The following is a 24,994-nucleotide window of genomic DNA, read 5'->3' as shown; positions in this document are numbered from 1 at the left end:
GAGGTTTGCGTTTTAACATCTGCAGAGAGAGAAGTGAGGTCTGGGCATTTGGAGGCTGGGCCCAACCCTGAAACTGCCATGCAATGTCAGGACTATAAAAGGGCCTTGCCTTAAAGGAAGGCAGACAAAGAAAGGAAAGTCATCTGCGAGCACAAGGGAGATAATGGAACAGCTTCTCATACTTAGCCAAGGCTCTGGGCAGGAAAAAGAAAAGAAAAAAAAAAATGTTCCCTGAAAACCTCATGGTGATATGGATTTAACTTTAGAGTTTCTACTGTCTATGTGAATTAGGAACCGTAGTGCTGGGCCAGAAATACCCCTGGGAAACCTTGTTGGAACAGGCACAGAACTTCTCTGGAGAAAAAAGACCTCAACCCAGATCAGAATCCTCCCAAGAAAAAAAAAATAAAGCCTTAATGAAGATGAATATATAATCCAAAATGACTAAATACTGAGAAAATAATCTACAGTGAGTGAGAGTCCAAATATACAACAAACAACTGGGGGTCTAGTCATAATAGAACTGTTGGCAAGATACTGTAAAATAAATGAGCTTAAAACTATTGAAGACAGCCCTGGCAGGCATGGCTCAGTGGATTGAGTACTGGCCTGCAAACTGAAAGTTTGTAGGTTCAGTTCGTACTCAGACACATGCTTGGATTGCAGGCCAGGTCCCCAGTTGGGAGCATGCAAGAGGCAACCGATCTGTGTTATCTCTTGCACATCAATGTTTTTCTCCCTCTCTTTTCCCCTATGTTCTCCTTTCTCTAAAAATAGATCAATAAAATCTTAAACTATTGAAGACATAATGAAGTAATTGAAAACATGAGACAAGATCAAGGCACTCTTCAAAAAGATCAGATAGACTTTAAAAGGGAACCAATAGAAGTGCTTGAAGTGAAAACTGTTTTCATTGAAACAAAATGTTCAGTGGATAATTAAACACCAGATTAGGCACCATTGATGACAGACTTAATAGAAATGTGGACCTGAGGAGACAGTGCAGAATGTGGCACAGAGAAAGACACAGAGGCTGAGACATGCATGCTAGGATTACAAGATCCTATATAAGATTCCAGAAGTGGAGAGGAGAGTGAAGAAGAGCCATTAACAAAGAAATAATGGAAATAAAGAAAAATTGTCTGAACTTGATGAAAGACATGAAGCCCCAGATTCAGGAAGCAGAGTGAATGTAAACAGGATACATTTTTTTAAACCCACGCTCACTGTACTAGCTAGATTGTAGTTTGGCTGCTGTAAGAAAGAACTGAGCTCTGGCTGGTGTGGCTCAATGGGTTGGGTGTCGTCCTGCAAATTAAAAGGTTGCGGCTTCGATTCCTGGTCAGGACATGCATGGGTTTCAGGTTTGGTTCCTTGTCTGGGTGCATGCAAGAGGCAATCAGTTGATGTTTCTCTCTCATATCAATGTTTCTTTCTCTTCCCCTCTCTGTAGAATTAATTTTTTTTAAAAAAGAAAAAAGTTTAAAAAGAAAAAGAACCCAAAATAACAATGATTTATAGCAGACAGATGCTTATTTTCTTCTCATGTAGTATCTCAGACATAAGCAGCCTAACACCAAAGTGATACCTGCTGCTTGTTTGAAGATGGTTCATCCTAATGTCCACCCAACTCTTCTTTGAAGTGCATGACCTGGAGGTTGTATTCATTTCTTGTATTCATATCCCATTGGCAAAAACTTGGTTACTCAGTTGCAGGGGAGATTGGAAAGTAGAGTTTTTATTCTGGAATAATCATGTGCCTCTGCTAAGTTGGAAATTCTATTTACATGAGAGAGAAGGGGAGAACAGATGGGGAGCGTAACTGGGGGACATTTAGCAGTTAGTAAGTCTAGAATTTGAGTTTAGAATAATAAGAATAACATATAGAGTATATAACTTTCAAATCAGTTGAGCAGGAACATTAAAAATGGAAGTCTGTTAAATCCAGGCAAGGAGAGGAAAAAAAAAAGAGTACAGAAAAAGAGAAGTAAATAGAAAGCACCAAATGCCTATTTGGGGAGGCTTCCAAGGCGGAGGCCTAGGTAGATACGCTTCACTTCCTTGCACAACCAAAAGAAGGATAACAACCAACTTAAAAACAAAAACCAACCAGAACTGCCAGAAAATTGAACTGTATGGAAGTCCAACAACCAAGGAGTTAAAGAAGATTCGTCCGGGCTGGTAGGAGGGGTGGAGATGGGCAGCCAGGGCAGAGAGCATGCACAGCAAGGTGGCAGCTGGCAGACTGGGTGGGCGGCTGGCGGACCAGGTGGTCCCACATTTGTATGTGGAAACCAGGAGAAACAGCAGGGGAGTGGGACAGACTCTGCAACCCAGGGTTCCAGCTTGGGCAAAATAAAGCCTCAAAACCTCTGGCTGTAAAAACCTGTGGGGATTGTGGCAGCAAGAGAAACTGTGAGTTTCATAGGGGAGTTTGCTGGAGAGGCCTATGGGTCCTAGAATGTACACAAGCCCAACCACCTGGAAATCAGCACCAGGGCAGCACCTTGAAGGGTATAATTCGCTTGTGGGTAGTGGGGGAAGTGACTGAAAGCAGGTGAGAGCCAGCAAGTGGCATTGTTCCCTCTCTGACCGCTCCCTCACATATAGCACCACAATGGAGCTAAGTGGGTTGCCCCACCCTGACAAATACCTAAGGCTCTGCCCCTTACAACATAACACATGTGCTGAGATAAAGAAATATGGCCCAAATGAAAGAATAGATCAAAACTCCTGAAATAGAACTAAGTGACGAGGAGAGAGCCAACCTATCAGATGATGAGTTCAAAACACTGGTAATCAGAATGCTTAGAGAAATGATTTGGGTACGGCTGCAAAATGAAGATGTGAAGGCTACACAAAGTGAAATAAAGAAAAATACGCGGGGAACCAAAAGTGATGGGAAGGAAACTGGGACTCAAGTCAACAATTTGGAACAAAAGGAAGAAATAAACATTCAACTGGAACAGAATGAAGAAATAAGAATTTAAACAAATGAGAAGAGGCTTAGGAGCCTCTGGGACAACTTTAAACATTCCAACCTCTGAATCATAGTGGTGCCAGAAGGAGAAGAGGAAGAGCAAGAAATTGAAAACTTATTTGAAAAAATAATGAAAGAAAACTTTCTCAATCTGCCAAAGGAAATAGACATACAAGTCCAGGAAGCTCAGAGTATCCCAAATAAGTTGGACCCAAAGAGGGCTACACCAAGACACATCATAATTAAAATGCCAAAAGTTAAAGATAAAGAGAGAATCTTAAAAGCAGCAAGAGGAAAAGAGACAGTTACCTACAAAGGAGTTCCCATAAGACTATCAGCTGATTTCTCAAAAGAAACCTTGCAGGCGAGAAGGGGCTGGCAAGAAGTATTCAAAATCATGAAAAACAAGGACCTACATCCAAGATTACTCTATCCAGCAAAACTATCATTTAGAATAGAAGGGCAAATAAAGTGCTTCCCAGATAATGTCAAGGTAAAGGAATTCATCATCACCATCAAGCCCTTATTATATGAAGTGTTAAAGGGACTTACCTAAGAAAAAGAAGATCAGAACTATGAACAGTTAAATGATAACAAACACAACTATCAACAACTGAACCTAAAAAAACAACAACAAAAAACAAAACTAAGCAAACAACTAGAACAGGCACAGAATCACAGAAATGGAGATCACATGGGAGGGTTATCAGTAGGGAGGGGGAGGAGGGAGAATGGGAGAAAAGGTACAGGGAATAAGAAGCATAACTGATGGGTACAAAATGGACAGGGGCAGGTTAAGAATAGTATAGGAAATGGAGAAGCCAAAGAACCTGTAGGTACAACCCACGAACATGAACTAAGGGGGAGAAATGCTGGGGGGAATGGGGGTACCGGGTGGAGGGGGATAAAAGGGAAGAAAAAATGGGACAACTTTATAGCATAATCAGTAAAATATACTTTAAAAAAAAGTAAGCACCAAATGCAGCAGTAGAAATACATTCAAATATATTGGTCATAAGGAGACATATAAAAGAATGTATATTGCAGCACTGATGTATTAAAAATTGGAAATATTCTAAATGTCTATCAACAGAGGATGGATAAACATTGAGTATATTTGTACAATGGAATACGACACTGCAGTTCAACATAAATCAAGTAGAGCTGCATTTGTAAGGTCAATAAATCTCAAAAACCAACACTGAACAAAAAAGTTTAGAAGGGGATGTGTGTGTGTGTGTGTGTGTGTGTGTGTGTAGTTTATGTAAAGTTTTAAAACATACAAAATGGCAGTTTAGCGCCTTTGTTTAAGGGTACATACAAATCGTGAATACCAGGAGAGGACTAACATTGGGGAGCGGTACACAGGAGGCTATCTGTGATGGTCCATTTCTTAAAAAGCATTTCTGACAGAAATTAAAATTTGACGTAGCTGGATGGGGGATGCATGTTTTATTAAAAATGGTTCTCTACATGTTTCTGTTGGCCTGAAATATTTCATAATAAGAGGCGTTTTGAAGTGCTTCCCTCCCCTATTTCCCAGGAGTCTTAAACACATTATTACTAAACACCTTCTTTCTCCTCTGCTCCTTGAGTCTGGGTAGTTTGAACTATCGTAATATCAGCCCCTTTTCTTCCTGTCTGCTTTTGATCTTGGTGTAACCAGAACGACCTCCCATAAAAATGTTGAGAGCCCGGAGTGTGAGTTGGGTAAAGAAAGGGGAAGCACGCAGACACAGGGCAGAGGAGACCAGGAGTCGGGGAGGGGAGAGGGGAGTAAAATGTCTTAAGTAGGGACTGTGGGCTGGGAGACATAAGTAAGCAAGAAGCCTGAGACTTAAGGACGAAGTGTGTTGGAATCCTTGGTGGGATTCTTCAGGCCATAAACACCGTGTTGCTCATGGTTGGATCTGTGCCTGTCACCTGCAATCAGCCCCAAACCAAGAGGTTTCCACAATACATCAAGGTGAGTTTCAGATCCCAGGAAGAGATGATTGGGTTTCTCAGGAGAGCACCCGCTGAGGCTGAGCCCGGGTCCTGTCTCTGTCACTCATCCCAGAACTCACTTGTCAGTCATCATCTATACCCACCTGCACCTGGGTGAGCCAGGTCAGCGGCGTCCCTCTGGCCAGCGCTCTCACTCACCTGCCCCTTCCACCTCTCCACACAGCCTGCTCCTCTGTGCCTGCTCATCTGTGCCGACGGGGTGCAGAGTCCGGATGACTGATGGCTACTCGCTCATTGCTGGCTGTCGTGCAAGGCAAGCCAGGCCCGGCTGTTTCCTAGGGGACCGGCTCGGCCCGGATCAGATTGCACCCATTGGCTGCTGAGGCTTGGAAACATGCCCTTCCTCCTTCCCCACCACACAGCCTCCTCTTACCTGACTTCCTCTTGCAAAACTGCCATTCTGCACTTGGAATAATCTGTGCTAAAAATAGTCCTTTTTTAAAGGAAAAATGTCAAGGCTACCAGATAATCCCTCACCTAACGGTGAGAGAGGAGACAGTGCTAAACTGTTTCTGCTGTTACACCTCCTGAGGTCTGGTGTGCTGCTGTCATGGACGCCCAGGTGGCCAGGGTCGCTGCATTCTGGAGCTAGATGAACTGGGGGTTCACTTTCCCTCTGGTTCAGGAGTCAGAGGATTGGCTAATGTCTCAGGGTTCACTGTACTCTGCTCCTGGGAGGCGTTTCCCTGGTTCTCTTCCTTGGTGTGTTGAAGAAGTCACAAAGGCGAGTCAGATCAATTTAAAACTTGGATGCTGTTCGAAGAGGCTGTGCCAATGGCTATTGAATGTCCCTTGGACTTTTATCATTCTTGTTAAACTTGTGCCTCAGTTATCCCACCCAAAAAAAAGTGGGACTATAATACTTATCCACAAAAGAGCTTTGTAAGAAGGATCGTGATGAACGTGGCATCGTGATATAGGTTTTACGTTTTTTATTTATTTACTCCCTGTCTGCTGCCAAAAGGCATTTGAGCGGACTTAATTAAAAAGAAGAAATAACTAATAAAACAGTTTCACATTTTTGCTTGAATATTTTTAACTGAAGCAGCTTTTCCCAAGTCCTGTTCCAGTGGGACCAGGTGCGCTTCCTGCCTGTTAGAATCCCTCACTGATTTCTTTAACCAAGGTTTTGAAATACATTCACTCAGTTTTATATTTATGTATCAACAATCTGTAACTCGGGACTTTTTTGAATGTATAAATGGCTCAGTTCAGTTTCCGTAAACAAAAGAACAATGAATATCGCTCCTCCCCTCCCACCCAGACCGTGGGTTATACAGAGTCAGTGATTCAGTTTAGGCAGCAGCTTTGCAACGTATGGATCAAACACGAGGCCCGGTGAAGCATCCTAAATACCTCAGAATTTGTGGGAAGACCAGGGACTATGAAAGGGGAATACTAGGACTGGGAGGACTGGTTGGGAATGTGTCAAAATCTGCATAAAGTTATTAAAATCAGCCTTAGCAAATCTCTGTGCGGACAGACCTGGGTTGCTTTGGGAGCAGGTCCCTCCTAGAACTTTTACTTACTGTGTATGAGCATATGTGCACGCACGCAGGGGCGTGCGTGTGTGGAGAGAGAGTTTTTATTGTTTTCCTCACCACCCCATTTGTTACAAGGTCCACCACAGACAGTATTCCTCAGAAACCACAGCGTCAGTGGAGCTCCGGACTCCTGTGAGGCCTGTGCTGACCGGCGTGGCCTGGGGCTGCATCCCCGAAGGAATCAGTTAGCTTTGCTTTGCGTTCTGTGGCCAGTCTAGTGTTTTTCAGGATGGGGTCTGGGGACCACCTGCATCAGGATCACCTGGGATTTTCTTGTCAAGGGCATTTCTGGGTCCATGCCTCAGACCCGGTAAATCAAAACCCCTGAGGGCAAGGCCCAGGAATCTGCCTGTAACAGTCCGCATAGATCTCTGCACACGGGCACCTCAGACTCGTGGCAGCCTGAGGTCGGCCTCCATGAACTGCTGCCGCGGACCTGCACTGGGCCCCAGCCTGCTGTCCTTCTGGTGGATGCCCTGGGCCCCCTGTGCACAGAGGAGGTTCGGGCTGTGGGGGCACAGTGCGACCCACAGACAAGCCTCGGAGCCCTTTCTCTCTCACCTCTTCCATAGCCAGACACCAGGGCATCCACAGTCGTGTATTTTATATATTTGAGAATATAAAATTGATTTCAATTTTTGTTTTCAGTTGATTTCAGTTGAACAAAAGATCTACTTTTTAAAAAACAAAGTTGAAAACTACTGTCTTTGATTACAACCGAATCATTTAATAGCTAAAACTGGGGTTTGCGAGCTCAAATGCTTGCAGGTAACGTGGATAAGTGACACACAGGGGTCGCAGGGAGGAGTCCAGGGCGTGCGATAGCTAGAAGAGGAAGTGGCTATTGCCAGAAGAAAATGGAACCCAGGTGTGTCCAGGTGTTCTGAGTTTTCAGGAGAAGCTGAAGTCAGGGATTGTTTATGGAATCTGGGTTTTTCCATGGCATGTGAGGCACAGTGGCTGACTATACAATAGACTCTGGAGCCAATCCTCCTGAGCGTGAATCCTGGCTCTGCCTCTTAGCTGTGTGACCTTAGGCACATTTCCTAATTGCTCTAGTCAGTTTCCTTATCTGTACAACGGGCATAATAGTACCTGACTCCTAGGACTGGGATGAAGATCAAACAAGTTAATACATGTAAAGTGCGTAAGCCCATGCCAGACACGTAGAAGCAGCCTTATTTAGTCATATCTGTGTCGGCTAAATGCCCACAGCATTGTAGGTCTTTTCTTTTTTTAAGATTTTATTTACTTATCTTTAGAGAAGGGAAGAGAGGGAGAGAATAATCAATGTGTGGTTGCATCTCGCGTGCCCCCAACCAGGGACCTGGCCCACAACACAGGCATGTGCCCTACACTTGGAATCGAACCGGCAACCCTTCGGTTTGCAGGCCGGGGCTCAATCCACTGAGCCACACCAGCTAGGGCTCATTGTAGGTCTTACAAGACACTCCGCAGGCTAACGGTTGGCCACCTCTGGCTTAAAGCCGTTCTTTCTGTAGATGGATCCTAAGTAGAATGCCCATATAATTTATCATCTAAACCAAGACACTTTGGAGAGAGAAAGGAAGCCCTATTACTGATTATTCCGGATGACCGATGAACAGACTGTCCCAGGCAAACCGATGGCCCTGGCCCTAAGTGCCATCTTTGTCTATGAAAAAGCAGCAAGTAGCTTCTATCTGCAAATGGCTCAGGAAGTACCCAGCTGTGCACACGAGTTTAAGGGAAGCATTCTGTGTAATCTTCAACACCAGCCCTGGGGGGTGGGGGCCTGGTAACTCTCTTCTTACCAGTGAGGACACGGAGGCACAGAGAAGTTACAGGACCTATCTAAAGCCACACCATGGCAGAGCCATTTGGGTCCCAAAGCCTAAGGTAAGGACATCAAACCCTCTTTTCAAAGGGAAGCTAAGATCCAGGATGGCATGGCTCTTGGCTCAGGCCACTGCTGTCACGCCGGACTGTGCCTGGCACACAGGAGAGCACCCGCCACTTCCGCCGCCACAGGGCTGATATTTCACAGCACCACCGAGCGTTACAAGGAGCTGTGGACATGAGGATTACATGCCAGGTCGGAGCCAAGTGCATTTCATCAGGTCGCTGCCGCTGCCAGTTCTCAGGCAGCTGATGAGTCTCATGTGCGAGTCACCGCCAGGGAAAGTGGATCCTGCCTAAAAGTCAGCCGCCTAAACCTGATACCTCCTTGGCTGGCAGATCACCCCAGACCGACAGACTAAAAGGACAGCTGAGGACACAGTCCTAAGGAATCCTCTGAGAGGAGAAATAGTACTGAAATGGGGGGGCCCACCCTGAGGTCCAGCGCCTCCGAGCTCCCGGTGTGGCCCTTTCAGCGAGTAGAGAAAAGAATGACCTGCCGTTGTGAAAGGTGTTGATGCTGGGACTGAGAGAAGATGTTCCAGCATAGACACACCCGCGACTTGCAGTGGCAATGGGGAAAATGCATTTTCATCAAAAATGATGGGAAACATGATGTTAAAATATTCTCTTCAAACAGGGACAGCGAGGGTTTGATAATCTCTGGAGTACAGTGATGGATACCTAGATGGCCCTAATACTCTTTAAAAAGTTGCAGATGTTCAAAATGTTTTCCATGACCAGAAATTAGTTTTAGAGGGAAAAGAAGACTCCAGCATGGAGGCGGGTACAAAATGCTTTGAGTCTCAAGTGTCCTTGCTGGGAAGATGAAGGCAGCTGGGAGGGTCGGCAGCAGTGAGGACCCCGTGGCAGCCAGCCCAGTGCTGGGAGGAGCCCTTCCTTTCTGTCTGCTTCAGCGATAGCGTACCTTAAAGAGATGGTAAAACCTTGAGGGGAAAAATGCTCACTATGCTGTCAATAACAGAGTGCTTTCTGGCTCCGACCAGCCTCCCTGGCCACTCTGAACCCAAAAGGAAATGTCTAGATGAGAGGTGGGACTCCAGTCTGTTCTATTCTTCACTCTACCTTGGTTTCTCCACTTGTAAAATAGGAAAACAAATGTTTCCATCAGATGAAGTTAGAAAATAGCAAACATTGCTAAGGTCACAGATATGAATTATTCCTATGGAAGGCTTATGTCTTCAGAGCTACAGGGCAGATATTAGATCTAAATGGTCCAGCTGATGGTCCATCTAGGAGAACTGTCAAGAATCCAAAGCCTTCCCATTCAATATTTCATTATATTCTTAAATGCTCTTGGTAATTGTATTAGTTCAAGTTGTTTTTGATGTGGGCACACTCCAACTCTGACTAGCTTAAGCAAACAAGGAATTTATTTGGAGGATCTGGGACAGCTCACAGAACTGCAGGAACTGCCCAGCAATCACAACTTGGTGAAGATTGTGCATGTTCTCTGGTGCAGCCCCTGGCTCCCTTCTCTGGTCTCTCAGTCCCAGGTTTCAGATTCCTGGAGAGAGAGAACCTGACTGGCCAAGTCAGCCCTGGTGTCAAAGTGGGGAGGATTATGTAGTACGAACGTGGCCGCTGAGGGTCACCACTGTGTGTCAAACCGCGCCCCCCACCCCACCAAGTATAATTCTTTCTGCACCGGGCAGCCACCCTATGACCATAATACTGGTGTGTACTATGCTGTTATCTTCTCAGTAGCTGCAAGCTAATGTTTGAAGGTCAAGGGATTCCTGTAAGATAGGCCCAAGGACTGTTTGGTGTTGGAAAGGTCATCTGCTGCTGGGTGTTTCTGGCTAGAGCTAACCCTCCTCCGGCCTGAGTTGAGAGGTTTGATCATGACTCTTGAACCCAGGAGAGGAAGGAAGAGATGTTGGCCTCCTTGGCCTGAGCACATGAATGCCCATCACAGGTGGTCCTGTCCATTGAGAGCCCAAGGGGCATTTTTGTTTCAAATCTTGAATTTTGCTTGGAAACCTCAGGTCCTTTCAAAAGGAATGTGCCCTGAAAGCATCTGTGTCTCTCCAATCCCAAAAAGGAGAAAAAACTGGATGAGGAAAGGCTGCCCTGAGGAGAGCTGCCCCAGGTTCTCAAGCATGAACTACTCCCGGGTAACTCTCCGCGGCTCTCCTCCTTCTCCCTTTAATGAGGGGGAGAAAGCAGAATTTCAGCCAAGAGGATGAGAGACTGGGAAAGAGAAGGGATCGCTCAGTTCATCGGTGACTATCAAGCCAGGGTCCGGGCCAAAGGAGAAGGTTGAGTAATGGAGCAAAGGCCAGGTCTGCAGATGGGATGGGTGTGGGCTGGGCCAGATAGAGCTTGGAGAGCTGCGCCTGTCTGGCCTCATAGAGGACAAGGCTACGCTATTGTGCCTCTGATTTATGCTGAATGCATCGTGCTGCCCTGGGGCAGGGCAGGTGGGGGAGGAAGCAGTTGGTTGACTAGGCCTTGGCACAGGGCCTTTGACAGGAGCGTTGGATGCGTGACTCAGCCTGCTTCTGTAGGGCCCTTGTGTGATGTGTGTGGTTAGGGCAGCGCACAGCTGAGCCCTGACCAGGAGGAAGGTGGGAGCTGAAATCCAGCCATGCTCCCTGTGCCAACCCTTGAACTCGCGAAGCTTCAGAGATGCTGTCGTGGGCCATGGGCCAGTGAGCAGCACCTTAGGCTTCAGCTTAGATTCAGGCCCCTGACAGGCCTCCACGTATAAGAACATTGGTCTCTGTGCTTGGGCTTAAGATTCTGGAATTAACCAGCCTTCTCAGACCTGAATGACATACCCTACTGGTAGCAAGATAGAATTTCTGAAATGTGCCTGGAGCCCCTCTACTTCTTTAAGATTAAAGAAATCATATAAGGTGGTATCTGTGAATGCCATTTACAGTCAGAGGCATCCTTGGCAGGGTGAGGAAGTCTTTGTCCCCAGCCAGGGAGCTATTCTGAAGGGGGAAGGAACATTCTCTTGCTGATGACATAATGGCGGCTCATGAGGGGACCTGTTCCACGCCAGCCGCACGGGTGAGCAGTGGCAGGGCCCTGCCTACAACCAGTGCTGAGAGGCGGGAGACGTCCGGGAGAGGACACTGAGGCAGGGCTGGGAGCGAGTGCCTCAGGAGGAGCGGCGGCAGCATTGCTGTCCTCCCTGCGTGCCTGGCACAAGGAGGCACGAATGAGGCTTTTCCTCCCTCAGCAAAGAGGACAGCACCATGAGCATGTCCCCTCCCAGAAATTCAGGATATGCAAGCCCAGAGTCGCCACAGAAACCTTTATCCTGACCCTCAAGCCCACTTGAGATGGACAGTTCAAACCTAGCCTGTGAGGAGTGTCTGCACAGTTCACTTGCATAGCCTTGATGTCACATGCACAGTAGGGACACCATACCTACATCTCCTCTTTGTCTCTGGTTGAGCAGATGCAGGAGCTGGAGCAGAGGCTGCAGGAGGCAGAGCAGAGAGCAGAGAATGCAGAGACCCAGGTAAGCGGGGAGGCGATGGAGGAGAGGGTGCAGGGGAAGTGACCGTTGGCCTTTCCTGCCCCGCTCATGGACTCGTGGATATACCCATCCCACTGAAGAGCGCCTTAAGGGATAAGGAAAACCAGCAGTCGTGTGTTAGAACTGCCGAACAAATGAAGGGGTGTGGAGCTTTCGATGGGTATGAATGAGTCTGGCTAAGAGTCGGTGCAGTGAGCGGGTGAGTGGATGAGGCCCAACAGACTAGGTTATGCTGGGGTGACGAGAGAAGTCTGACATCCCGCGGTTTATCACACTGAGTCCTCACTCATGGTACCTCTGCACTGAGGGAGAGCCGGGGACCCGGCCTCACACAGTGATTCAGGGATCCAGGGCGGGGGAGCACCCCATCTGCTGGCTGGACCTTCTGGAACACACAGCCTCCTTGGTTGCCATGGTAGGGAAAGAGAGCTGGGCGCTCACGCACCAGCTCTGACACACTTGGGCCCGGAAATACCGTGTCGTTCCTCCAGCCCCATTGGCTGCAGTGAATTGCGTGCCCATCTAACTATAGGAGAGCCAAATACTGGGGGGCACGTGGACATGCAGTGCGCCCCAAATGTCTCTGCCACGGCGAGGCTGGGGCAGTTTCCCCCCGGGGCCATTGTCCTGCCCAGCTCATCCCTGCTGGGGCCCTCAGAATTAGAGGACCCAACACCTTATCAATTCCTTCCCCCTCCCCCAACAATGAGGCTTATTTAATAAATGGTCACTGAATTAATTGGTCCACAAGCCCCGGGAAGGGCCCTGCCTGAGTGTCACAGGCTGGGGTACCAGGAAGCATCCCTTCCCATGTTAGTGGCATACAACACATCCCAACCGTATGAGACAATTGGTCCTTTTCAGGTGGGTGTGATGGAAGAAAAGGTGAAACTGTTCAACCTGAAGGAGGTGGGTTCAGCAGGCAGCCTGCACCGGAAGTACCAAGAATTGCTGAAAGCCATGCAGGGCAAAGATGAGCTCATCAGCCAGCTGGAGGCACAGCTGGAGAAGCAGGTAAGGGCTCCCCAGCAGCAGAGCACAGGGCGCCCGTGCCCTCTGCAACATCCGCACCCACTGGCCCCGGCTTCTCGAGCAGAGTCCCTCTGCTTGGCCCTGCAGTGGTGGGGAGCTCGCTCCCTCTTGAGACTATTCTTTCATGCTGAGATTTCATTATTGGAAGGTACACTAGGAGTCAGGCAGGGATGTAGTAGGAAAAGGGCCTTGGGGCAGATGGATCTGGGTTGGAATCCCACTTCTGGCACCTGCTGCTCTGTAGCTGTGGGCAAATTACTCAAGTCACTGATTCTCATTCTCCACATCACTAAGATAGGGGTTGCCCCCCATCAGAGGGCCATCAGGAGAATGATCTCAGAACCGTGTGGTGCATCAGACATGAGGCTGGTGTTTGGTAAGGGGAGCTTTCCTTGTCCACCCCCGGCTCATGGCCACCAGCACGTGGGACCCGGCACTTGGCGGTGGTATCAGAGCATCGCGGAGCTGGCCCAGCAGCAATGGTCCTCTGGTCGGCCACAGTTTCTGGGTGACCCCGAGTCGGCAGACACCAGCATTGCTGCCTCCTCTGAAAAGGGGGGCCTCCTACCCTGAGCACATGGAAGCCCAGGAGAGGCCACTGCCCAGCGTCCCTGCTACAGTTAGCGCCGTTACCTCCAGGAGGACGTGTGGAACGTTCCCCGCCAGTTCCTGAGGCCCAGCCTCCTCCCCTTCACAATCTCATTCACCTCATTCTAACTCTGTCCCTTCCCTCTGCCATTGGCCTCCCCTGCCCAACGTTGCCTGGTGCCGGGGCTCCATCGTTTGCAACAAACAACCCCACAGCGGGGCCAGATGGCTTTTAATTCGCTCTGAAGGTCCCAGCTAATTCCAGTTGTACCTTCCCTGGTCATGGGCAAATGCATGATCACTGACATTTCCTTTGTGGGATGCGGCTTTGTAGTCTGTGGGGCACCATGTGTTCTTGAAAAGTGATGGGAAATAGAACTTTGACACATGGCATCTAAGTTCCATTGATTTTAGAGATGCCTTTCCTCTTCCGAGCGGCTCATTGGAGGGGCAGTGTCTGGGGGCTGGCGGGCATCATGATCTCTGCTGAAGCTTAGGTCCGGGAAAAATCATTTACAATAATAATGGGTCAACATCAGACTGGAAAGAATGCTAGAAAGCTGTCCTGTAAGTCAGTGGACCTGGCTCTGGTCCCAGCTGTGCCAGGAATGGGCTGAGGCGAGTCCTTTCTCCTCCCCGGGCCTCAGTTTCTGCAGCCACATAAAGGGGGTGTCAAAAGTACGTCAGGGGTCAGGCAGACTTTTTCTAGAAAGGGCCGGGTGGTAAATATGTCCAGCTTTGTGGGCCACGTGGCCTCTGTTGCGGCGCCTCAACTCTGCTGTCTGCGCGGAAGCAGCCCCCGACCGTGTGTAGACGAGAGGGCACGGCTGGGTTTCAGTACACTTACTTCATTTCCAAAACTAGGTTGCGGGGGAGGGGCGTGTGTGGAAAGCAGGTGGAAGGCTGGGTTGGGCCTGTGGGCCCGTTTGTAAACCCCCAACCAGACAACCTTCGGGGCCTTCCGGCCCTGAAATACTGAGCCTGACACTGGCAGAGTCTGTCTCCTTTGTGCAGCGCAGACGGCTACCCTTGCTGCGAGCCTACTACACCCTGCGTCCTCCATTGATGAGGCAGTTTTTTGCTAGAAGTGTAACCAAAGTCACTATTGCTGGTCTCTAAACTACTGCAGAATATACCAGTTTCCTTGCATTTTAGATCAGGGAACTTGTACTCATTGCAGAACTGGTTGATTACCCTTGCCTCAAGGCACTGTGCTGGGCACTGTGTCCGTCCTTCCGGGGGCTCCAGGGAGGAGCCCTACCACCCCCCACTCTAGAGATGACATCTAGAGATGCCCCTGAGGTAAGCCTCGGGGCAGAGCCCGAGCCCCAAAGCCTGCATTACTTTCTCTACCAGGCTGCTCTGCTTTACATACAAACCTCACGCTTCAATCACCTTATGTACTCTTGATTATTTTGAGGGAATCACTGTACTTATGTGCTAATTTAGCTTTATTTTCTGTAAAGATAATACATGCATATAGTAAAAAATATAAAAAACCCAGAGGAATATAAAATGACAACATTTTCACCGTGTCCCCAAGTCCTTTGTTTCTACTCCTCACTGTTGACCAGTGTTCACTGTGAATGTTTCTTGTGCATCAAAGCGCAGCATTCCATTTTCCTGTTGTTTATTTAGCCAAGCCCTTATTTGTAGAGATTTAGGTGATTTCCAGTTTTGAGGGTTTTGTTTTCGTTGCTTTATGCAATTGCAACTAATAATTCTTAAGCGGCGGACTTAAATAGTACGTCCACTTAAAACGTTGACAGAGATTACCAAATGGCTCCCCCAAAAAGATTTTGCCAATTTGTGTCAGAGGGGTTGTTTTCCTGCATGTTTGACAATTTTGGATAATATCAAACCTCTAAATTGTGTTGGTCTGATAGAAGAAAATGTCTGATTTTTATCAGATTTCTTAAAATTATCATTGAGGATGAACAGCTTTTCATGGGTTTCTTTCCCTTCTTTTTCTGTTGATTTCCTATTCATATCCTTTGTATAGTTCTTATCTTTTGTATAGTAAAGGATATAGTTCATATCCTTTGGAGTGTTTATTGCAAATTAGCCCTTTGTATGTATGTCATTTGTGTTGCAAGTCCATCTCCAGTTGGTCTTTTGATTTTGTTTAAAGGATTTTTTTTATTAGATAGTAATTTATAATGATATAAATTTATTAGTCTTTTCCGTCATCACTTTTTGGGATTTCTGTTATGCTTAGGAAGACCTTTTCCACTTTAAAAATATTAAACATATTTGTAAATGAATTTTATCTTTTTCTATCAGGCCACACCCCTTCTAGTTGCCTGGTATCTCTTCTCAGGGTCCCCTGCCTCCCTCGTGCCCTAAACCAGCGACTGCCGTGAGGAACTCAAGGCCCTCTCTTTCTTTTAGAAGCAGATGAGAGCTGAGGAAGCAAAAATTGTTCAAGAAAAAGCTGCAAAGATCAAGGAATGGGTAACACTCAAGTTAGCAGAGGTGAGTCCCACATTCTTCCCGTGGAACCTGGAATGGACGTGCATGTGGGGGTGCCCCTGGCCCCCCGCCTTTCTCTGCTTCCTCCTATTGGAGGGGCCTTGACTGACCTTTACTTTGTTAACCATTTGTCCTTCATTCAGCTTAAACGCTGAGACCCTTTGCTTCCTTTGCTTCACTTTCCCCTTCCTCCGTCGTGGTTGGGTTTCCCTGGAGCTCCTGATTAGCTTCGTGCTGTCTGTCAGTTTGGGAAAAGAAATGAGCCTCATTTGGAAGGCAACCAATCGATGTTTCTCTCTAACATTGATACCCTTCTCTCCATGCTCCTCTCTAAAAGCGATGAAAAAATGTCCTCGGTGAGGATTACACACACACACACACACACACACAGACATTATATATAATATATAGCTTTTTTTAAGTGTAGAATTTAGTGGCATTGAGTACCTTTCACAACCATCACCACTGTCTGTTCCAGAACTCTTCAGCACCCTGAATAGAAACTCAGTATCCATGAAATACTAACTCCATTCTGTCTCCCTGCCCAACCGTGGCAACCTGTATTCTAGTCTGCTTTCTACATACTCCTTTTCTGTAGTTCATCGCTTGCTGCAGTTTTGTTTAGGAAACTCAGGGCTAGAAGCTATAGTACTACTAGCAAAACAAACAAACAGACAAACAAATCCTCTTTCTACATACAAGGAAGAGGAATTGAAGTTTGGAAAAGGATGAAGGCTCATTATTTTTTCCTCTGTGCTGGCACATGTGGCTCACACCTGTAGGGTGTATCAGCTTATTTTGCCTCCCGTCCCCTTCTGTGGGCCCACAGCTCTGGTCACCTGTTAGACCGCAAGTTCTTGGGGACAGAGCTGATGGCCTCCACATGGCACAGCCCTGACCTCTTGCTAAAAGGTGTGTTGGATTTCATTGAAAAGAAAATGTAGCAACCATGAGGATGGACCTCATAGACGTTAAGTTCAAAAGAAGCCAGACACAGAAGAACATGCTGTATAATTCCCTTTATATAAAGTTCAAAAATGGGCATGACAAATCCAGTATGTATAAGGGTTCGCACTTCGGCCGTAAAACCCGGAAAACAAGGAAGTGAGTGTAAAGTCTTGTAAACTCAGAAGAATGGTTGCCTCTGGGGAGGGAGGGACGAGCGGTTAGAAAGGGGCAAGTCCAGGGCTGTTGGGAGCGCTGGCAAGTTTCTTAACCTGGATGGTGGTCACATGAGTATTCTTTTCAGCATCATTTGTTAAGCCTTTCATTGATGTGGTATTCGGTTTTCTGTGTACGTGTATTTCACAACTTTAAAAAGCTTAAAAATGAAACTAGAGGGGGAAAAAAGTGCAGGGATTGCCACATGGAATTCTGTCCCAAACAAAACTAGGTTGCACAGACGGAGGGAGAAGGTCAGGGGCAGCGCTGTCCTTTTTCAAAGATTTGATCTTTAAGAAGGATTTTAGGCTTATTTGGAATTGTATGGCTAAACCTGTTAGCTGAGTACTCTAACCCTCCCTGTTGCCTTTCGCCTAGCTTGAGATGGAGAACCAGCAACTGAGAAGCTGTAACCAGCGCCTGGCAGAGCAGGTGAGAGCCCTTCAAGATGCTCTAGAAGGTAAGTGGGCCTGCAGGGGAGGGAGTGTGTAGGTGTGGGTGTGTTCGGTGTGTTGGGATGTATGTGCCCGTGTGTGTGGAAGGGATGTTGGGGTGTGGGGGCATGTTGGGGTGTGTGTGCGCTCATGCCAGAGTGTGTTTGGGGGTGTTGGGGTGTGGGGCTGAATAAAGGGAGCGCTTCGATGTGCATGTTTTTGCCCCAACCATAGCTCTTCAGATGGCGCCTTCAGAGAAGCTGCTGGTGGCCCGTCAGGGGACCCCGGAGCAGGATTCTGTGCCTTCAGGGCCAGGAGCCCAGCTGATGGGGCAGGACAGCAGTCCTCAGGCCCAGGATGCTCCGAAGGCGGCTCTGCCTGCACCTTCTCCAGGTTCTCTGCAGAGCAAGGACTCTAAGCCTGTCCCCAAAGTGGGAAGCCCCGGAGAGGAGCCCAGTTCCGTCATGGTCCGTCCAGGGCGGGTATCAGAGGCCAAGACCCTTCCGCCTCGTCTGGGAAGAGAGGGCTCTCCTGGCCAGCTGTCCCTGAAGACTCGCACCCCCAGACATGGTTTGGCTTCCTGGGACGAGAGCCTGGTCACTGCTCAGGGAGGGTCGCACCCTGAGACAAAGGGCCCTGCCAGGGAAGGCGGCCCCGGCTGTAGCCTGACGCTGCCGAAGGTGCGGGCTCCTGGCACCCCCCATGACAGCGTCCAGCTGGCCAAGCGGCACCACAGCCAGCCCCAGGTGGGCCCTGGGCACTTCCACCACGTGGTGAGCATTGAGATTGGGGCCGCCCCAGCCCCGCGCCCCTCTGGCCTCCCCGAGGTGGCCACCCTCGTTGAGCTCCGGGAGGAACCAGAGAAGATGGAGATGGACGAGCAACCCCCAGCCGGGGGGAAGGAGCAAAGAGAGAGCCCGAAGGCCCCAGGAGCTAAGCTGGAGGAAGTGGATTTGGGGAGCAAACCACCCACACCCCCCTTGCACCGGTTTCCATCCTGGGTAAGGGGCCACCTGGGGGCTGGGCAGAGCTGACAATGTGGCCACAGTTGGTCGTGCGCAGCCACACAGGGTGCCTGAGACCAGGCGGGCATCCTCACGGTGCCTCCGGGGGTAGGCCCCACCGCGCCTGCCCAGAGCACTCCACCATCAAGGGCAGAGCCAGGAAGGGGACGCCTGGGTGGAGGCCACCTGTCATGTCCTGAGTGTGCCACTCATCAAGCGCTGTGTGCACGTTTTCTCTTTTGATCTCCATGGCTCTTGGAGGTGGCGCAGCAGTGGTGGAATCTCAGAATTAAACCGCCGGGGTCAAATTGCTAACTCTGTGAACCTGGACAAGTTACCAAACTGCTGCACCTCTGTTTCCTTACTCGTGAAGTGGGGATAATGGTACCTCCCTAACAGGGTTGATATCTAATAAGCACTTGCAGTAGTGGGTCATAGGAAGTGGCATGTAAGTGTTGGTTGATACATTTCTGAGCCGGAGCTTCCTTACTTGTACCGTTGGATAAAATGGCATGTGGTCTGGTGAAATTGCTTCAGAATCAGTGACCTGGGGCAGGGACACCGATGAAACAAGCGGCCACCCATTCACCTCTGGGTGATGAAGTCGTACTTTATTCTGTGCTCTCCACTTCTGTGTCTGATGTTTTCCATGATAGAAAGTTAAAATGCAAAGCCGGGTGGGGCAGGGGGGCGTTAGTAAGGCTGCACGGTCTGTGGTGAGGATAAGGTGAGATAACAGATGTCGAAAGCTTCGCCCACTGCCCACCACAGAGCCTGCTGCTGGGGCAGGACTCCTTGTCCCAGGAGCTAGTTGCTGGGTTGCTGTTGTTTTTATTTGTTTTTCACAGATTAGGAGACTGTTCTCCCCCCGAGTCTTAGTTACTTGCCCAAGGTCATGGAACCTTGTAGTTAGGAGTTACTTGTAGTCAAGTAGTTAGTGAGGGGCCAATCTTTAAATATAGGCTCTGCTGCCCCCAGAGCCCAGTTCTAACTCTCCAGCTGACTTGCCTCCTGGGGGACATCGGAGAGTAGCTGTCAGCTGCTTACCCCAGGTCTGACCCCTGGATGCTGCAGAGGTGTGAGGCAGCACCGTTGGGACGGATGCCTGAGTGTCAGGCTGCCGGCCGCACGGGGAAGTGGGTCCTGGCGGTGGCACCACCCCACAGCCCTGCCTGGAAGGCCTGCCTTTTTAGCAGCACCTTCCCAGGGTCTCCTTTTGAAATGCTGTTAGTTGGGAGTGCCTTGCCACATCCTTATGCTTATGGGCCACATCCTTAGCAGTGACTGCCGCAAGGGGACCTGGATGACTCAAGACACAGCCATGCCTCGGGGGAGGGCGAGGAGGTCCCCCAGGCCAGCTGGTCTTGAGGCCAAGGATTGCTGACCTACCTGTCCCTGAAGCCCCAGGGTCACGGGAGGGCCACAGTGTGTTGCCTCCAGAGAGGAAGGGTAAGGTAGGGGGAGCAGCAGGCAGACAAGGGGTAAAGGGGCAGGTGGGACAAAGAAGGAGAGGTTTTGAAAAGGGAGGAAGGGCCAGGCCAGTGTGGAATGCCCCCCAAACCATTTCTCCTCTTGTTCATTGTTGTCTTGTAAATACAAATGCTCTGGGATCCTAGAGCAGAGGCGGGCAGTGAGGGCTCCCAGCAGGGGGCGCAGCTCCATCCAGGCCTGGAGACGGGCCCTCCTGTCGGCTGAGGGAGCCCCAGCGGCCAGGGAGCCCAACCTCCCTTCTCAGGTGAGACCAGCTGGTCAGTGACCATCTGGGGGAGAAATCAAGACTGAGAATTCCAGGAAGGATGTCTCTCCATCCAAGGGGGTCCGGTAGACTTATTTGCCAATTTAGAGTTTGCAGAGCCTTTTTCTATTGACCTTCAAAGTGACCTTAGGTGAGTTAGGTGAGTTTGACCCTAGATGACCTTTTATAAAACACTCCTGTTTGTTTAAGTGATAGTTGCTCGAATTCCTAAATGAAGGTGAATCTGACTTCCCCAAGCTCCATGCCATTCCCCTGTGAGGTGTGAGGCCTTTTCCACCACTACAGGCAGTTATAATCTTTTTTATGCCTGATTTATTAATTGATCCCAGTTCCTCTACCCCGCTCCAGCGCCCCTGCTGGGACTCCCTCACTGCCCAGTGTCCCTCACCCTGTCACCTGGGGCCCTTTCCCCAGGATCTCCTCCCACCCCCACCTCTCCCCTGCAGCTGCCCTTCCCCCATGCCTCCCCCCCCCCACCCGCCCCCAGCCAGGACCTCCTCTGGTCCTTATGAGTCACCAGTCACCTGAGGGGGCCTTTGTTGTCCTTTTATCCTGAGTGGAGAAAAATAGGCAAAAGCAAAGCATAGGCAGGGCCTGTGGGTTGCTTGGGAGCCATCAAAACCATTAGCCAAGCTCCGCAGGCCTGTAGGCGGCCTTTCAGACCCAGGGATACCCAGGGGTGAGGCCAGAGTTGAGGGTGGGCCTTCCCCACCCAGGTGCCTTGTAAAGTGGGGTTCCCGGGTCTGGGTGAGCCACACAGGTTTTGTGGGTTGGACTGAAGCCTACCCATGTCGTAACTTTACCACTGTAGAAAAAATAACGTGTCCCAGCTTCCAGACAACTGGCTTAAAAAAAGTCATACCCTCACCGTTGGGCTCTGACTTCCTCGTTGTCAACATCCCTTTTGTAGGGGTGAGAGCCTGCGACCCAAGAGCTGGAAAATGGGTCAGGTTCAGAGACACAGGTCACCGACCCCTCTGCTCTGGAACTTCCTTGCCCTAAGGGAAGGGCGGGTGTTAGGATGAGTATCTGTTGGGCACTGATTGCAGGCCAGGTGTCAGGTGTTCACATTACATAATGTCATTTCGGTGTCACAACAGCCTGAAAGGTGAGTGTTAGGGCCCCCGTTTTAGAGCTGAGGAAAGTGAGGCCTGGAAACGATGTGACTTGCCCTCAGTTCCCCCGCCAGCAAGTGGCCGGGCCTGGATGCAGACGCAGGTCTGGCACCCCCCAGAGCCACGGCTTTTCTCCACACCCGGAGGGGCTGGGGCGGGCCCTGCCAAGGGCTCTGACCCTCCTGGGACCTCTCATTCCAGGAAAGCCGCATCTACGCTGTGGCCACGTCAGGCATGCGCCTCTCCGATGTGTCTCCCAGAAGCAATGCCACCTGCTACGGTGAGTCCCAAGTGGAGTGCCCGTAAGGAGCAGGGTGGGCGTGCGGGGAGGAGAGGATTCTGAGCGGCATCCAAGGCTAGGGTCACCTGGCACTCCATCCCCTCCCCCAACAGGTCATGCTCAGATAAAATCACACAGCCAGGGCTACCTTGGAGAGAAAAGGAAGCTGTCGGGTTCAGCCCATCGCCTGCCGGGTGGGAGTGGCCTCGAACAGGGCTGTAGCTGGTTACAGAGCTGGAAGGGACGTTAGAGGAGGGGTCCCTCAGCTCAGCCTCCCACCTGCACTGGCTGCCCTTCTACAGCACAAGGCCCGTGGGTAGGAAGAGCCCCCAGTACCTCGTTAGATGAGCCCCCCGAAGGAGGCCCATCTTGCCACTGTCTCCTAAGTCACGGGCCAGCCACAGAACCCCCACAGGGAAGTGAGAGCCATGCAGTGCATGATGCTAACTCACCTTGGCGAGAAGGCCTTGGCCCCTATCCTAAGATCTGTCACCGGTCTGTCACCCTGAGTAATGTTTCAGGGAACACTTTCTGCAGCTTTCCACCTCCTCTCTCTGGCCCAGGTGCTGTTCACCGGGCTGTGGCACCAGAGTTAATCCCAGCCCTCTTCCCTGCCCCGCCAGGTTCAAGGCCTCCCATCCTTTCGTCCCCTGGGCCTTTCTCTGGCCTCGTCTACAAGAACTGCTCAGCGCCTGTCTACACCGCCCTGAAGGGGGTAAGAAGCTACTGTCCTGGGAGGAGCTGTCCCCATCCAGGGAAGCCCCTTGTCCAGTCAGTGGCTGGAGTGGGGCTCCAGTATTGGGCTTCTGCTCATATAACTCTGGGCAGGGAGTTTGGCCCTCTGTTTGCCATTTTATTTTTCTTATTTATCTTTAGCAGCCTTTTAGTAGAAAAATCCTACATTTACAAGAATTTGAATCAATATGATTGTGGACAAAGTAAAAAGTTAAAGGTTAAACCCATACCTGCTCCACCTGTCCCCCCCGCCCCGATCTTGTCACAGGCATGTCCCATAGGGCACTGGGGCTCTTTCTGAAATTTTTTATGTGTGTTCACACGTATACTCCCATAGACACTCCTGTAACATCCCTATATTTTTTAAAACAAAAATCAGACATAAATGCAACATATTTTTACATACATTTTTGTCATCCTTTATTACTAGTTTTTGAAGTCATACTTTGTAAACACTTTTTATAGAAGAATAAAACGCCGAAAGTAAAGTTGCCTGTCACATTACCTTCCCGAATTCCTCGCCCCAGAGGCAGCTGTCATCACCACTTGGGTGTTTACTCGGGGAGGCCCCCTGCTACGTTGACAAGTGCGTTTGCAAACACGCTGTTGCTCTCTCACTCGCTCCCACATGCACACGCACGCAGGGCATCACATTGCACAAGTCGTTCTGCGCCTGCTCGTTCACCCAGCCACATGCCAGGCCGTCCTCCCTGTTTAGGGCTGTCCAGCCCCCTCGTTGAGATGCCCCGGAACTACCTGGCCCGGCCCTGCGCTGGCTGACAGTGTAGGCCGTGTCTCTGTTGTTCTCTAAAATAAATGGTATGATGAATATCATTGTGCAAATACATCTCTGTGCACTTATAGATACATATTTCTGTAGGGCCGAGTTCTAGAAGTGGGCTTTATGGGCACACGATATGCATGTTTTAAATTTTGACAGGCGGTGCCAAATTCTCGTCTAAAAAAAAAAACTTTATCACACTACAGAGTAGCCTTGTCTTGACAATTTCACTAACATTGAGAGAATCAGACTTTCTCTTTTTAAAGATTTTATTTATTTTTAGAGAGAGGGGAATGGAGGGAGAAAGAGAGGGAGAGAAACATCAATGTGTGGGGGATACATCAGTCAGTTGCCTCCCACACGCCCCCAGCCTGAGACCTGGCGTGCAACCCAGGCCTGTGCTCTGACTGGGGATCGGACCTGCGATCCTAACCCACTGAGCCACACCAGCCAGAGCAAGATAACCAGACTTTCAAACTGTCTGTCAATCGAGATGATATCTTGTTTCCTTGCCCCCACACAGTTTTAAAGCTCCTGTCTCACACTGGGGCCATGGTGTAGCTTTCTGGCCCCCTAGTGGCGGGGAGGAGGGGCCACCGCAGTCAGGTGTTCCGAGGGGACGGGGCAGCTCCTTCAGGGGCCACCCCGTCAGCCCCAGGGGAGCCTTGGGTTGGGACGCAGGAGTAAGGCCAGGAAGGGACAGCGGTCTGTTGGGTGGCCTGGCCAGGTGATGGTGTCCACGTGCCCCAGGTGGGCTACGTTGGCCGCACCCTGAGCCCTGGAGCTGGAGGGCAGTGCTGCTGAGGTGGACCTGCCGTGCAGCCTGAGCCACAGTGGGAAGGCGGGTCTGTCTTGCAGAGAGCCACGCAGATCAGCAGCGTGCCCTTTGTGGACGAGTCCTCCGGGTCTGACGATGACTGCAGCTCGCAGGCGAGTTTCCGAACTTCGGTCCCCTGCTCGGAGCCCAGGAAGACCAGTGGACTGGGCAGCCCCCGCGCTATCAAGAGAGGTGTGGAGAAGGGGAGCGGGGGGTAAGGGGCGGCAAGAGGCCCCTCACCTCCTCATGGACGGTCACATATGGGACCCCTGCTCAATCTCTACCCATCACCCTCAGCCCCAACTCGGGGGTCCCAGGTGGGTGAGGAACTGGGGGAGGCACGGGACACAGGCCCTGAATCCTCCCTCTTGGCCAGGTGTCTCCATGTCCTCTCTGAGCTCCGAGGGCGACTACGCTATCCCCCCAGATGCCTGCTCCCTGGACAGCGACTACTCAGAGCCTGAGCACAAACTGCAGCGCACCTCGTCCTACTCCACCGATGGGCCCACCCTGGGCGGGGTGAGTGGGAGGAGCTGAGGTGGGGCGGATGGGAGCTGCCTGCCCAGGCCCTCAGCACAGGACACAGACAGCTTTCATGAGAGGAGGGGTCTGTGCAATGGGGGAAGGGAGGGGGGAGGGGGCGGGGGTGGCCACTGATGTGAGGCAATGGGGGTTGGGCTGGAGGGTGCAGCTATGGCATCAGGCACACACAGACCCCATGAGGAGGAGAGGAAGCCTGCTGAGCTCCTTATCAAACCAGGAACGGCCGTTCGAAAACCCGCTGGCCCTTAGAAAGCCCACCGTGGCTCACCGAGCCCCAGGGCATTACACAGGGACCTCATTTAGCTCCGCTGACCCTGGCGTGCTGGGACCCAACCTTTATGGAGTCCTTC

The 24,994-nt window shown here is 50.2% G+C and overlaps 1 protein-coding gene across 1 annotated transcript in view; it reads left to right on the top strand.

Moving 5' to 3' along the window:
- PLEKHH1 (pleckstrin homology, MyTH4 and FERM domain containing H1) overlaps positions 1–24,994 on the top strand; it is a 49,339-nt gene that overhangs the window by 9,708 nt on the left and 14,637 nt on the right. Inside the window, exons 3-11 of the mRNA XM_054567021.1 lie at positions 11,846–11,908; positions 12,791–12,940; positions 15,938–16,021; positions 17,558–17,639; positions 17,848–18,614; positions 21,690–21,768; positions 22,392–22,483; positions 24,143–24,293; positions 24,478–24,620. Coding sequence (XP_054422996.1) covers positions 11,846–11,908; positions 12,791–12,940; positions 15,938–16,021; positions 17,558–17,639; positions 17,848–18,614; positions 21,690–21,768; positions 22,392–22,483; positions 24,143–24,293; positions 24,478–24,620 — 1,611 coding nt within the window. The remainder of the gene's footprint in view (positions 1–11,845; positions 11,909–12,790; positions 12,941–15,937; positions 16,022–17,557; positions 17,640–17,847; positions 18,615–21,689; positions 21,769–22,391; positions 22,484–24,142; positions 24,294–24,477; positions 24,621–24,994) is intronic.

Source organism: Pteronotus mesoamericanus, unplaced genomic scaffold (assembly GCF_021234165.1).
Source record: "Pteronotus mesoamericanus isolate MK-2021 breed Mesoamerican mustached bat unplaced genomic scaffold, CSHL_Meso_final contig_182, whole genome shotgun sequence".
NCBI lineage: Eukaryota > Metazoa > Chordata > Mammalia > Chiroptera > Mormoopidae > Pteronotus > Pteronotus mesoamericanus.
Note: the sequence above shows the minus strand (reverse complement) of the source record. Positions and strands in the feature narration are given on the sequence as shown.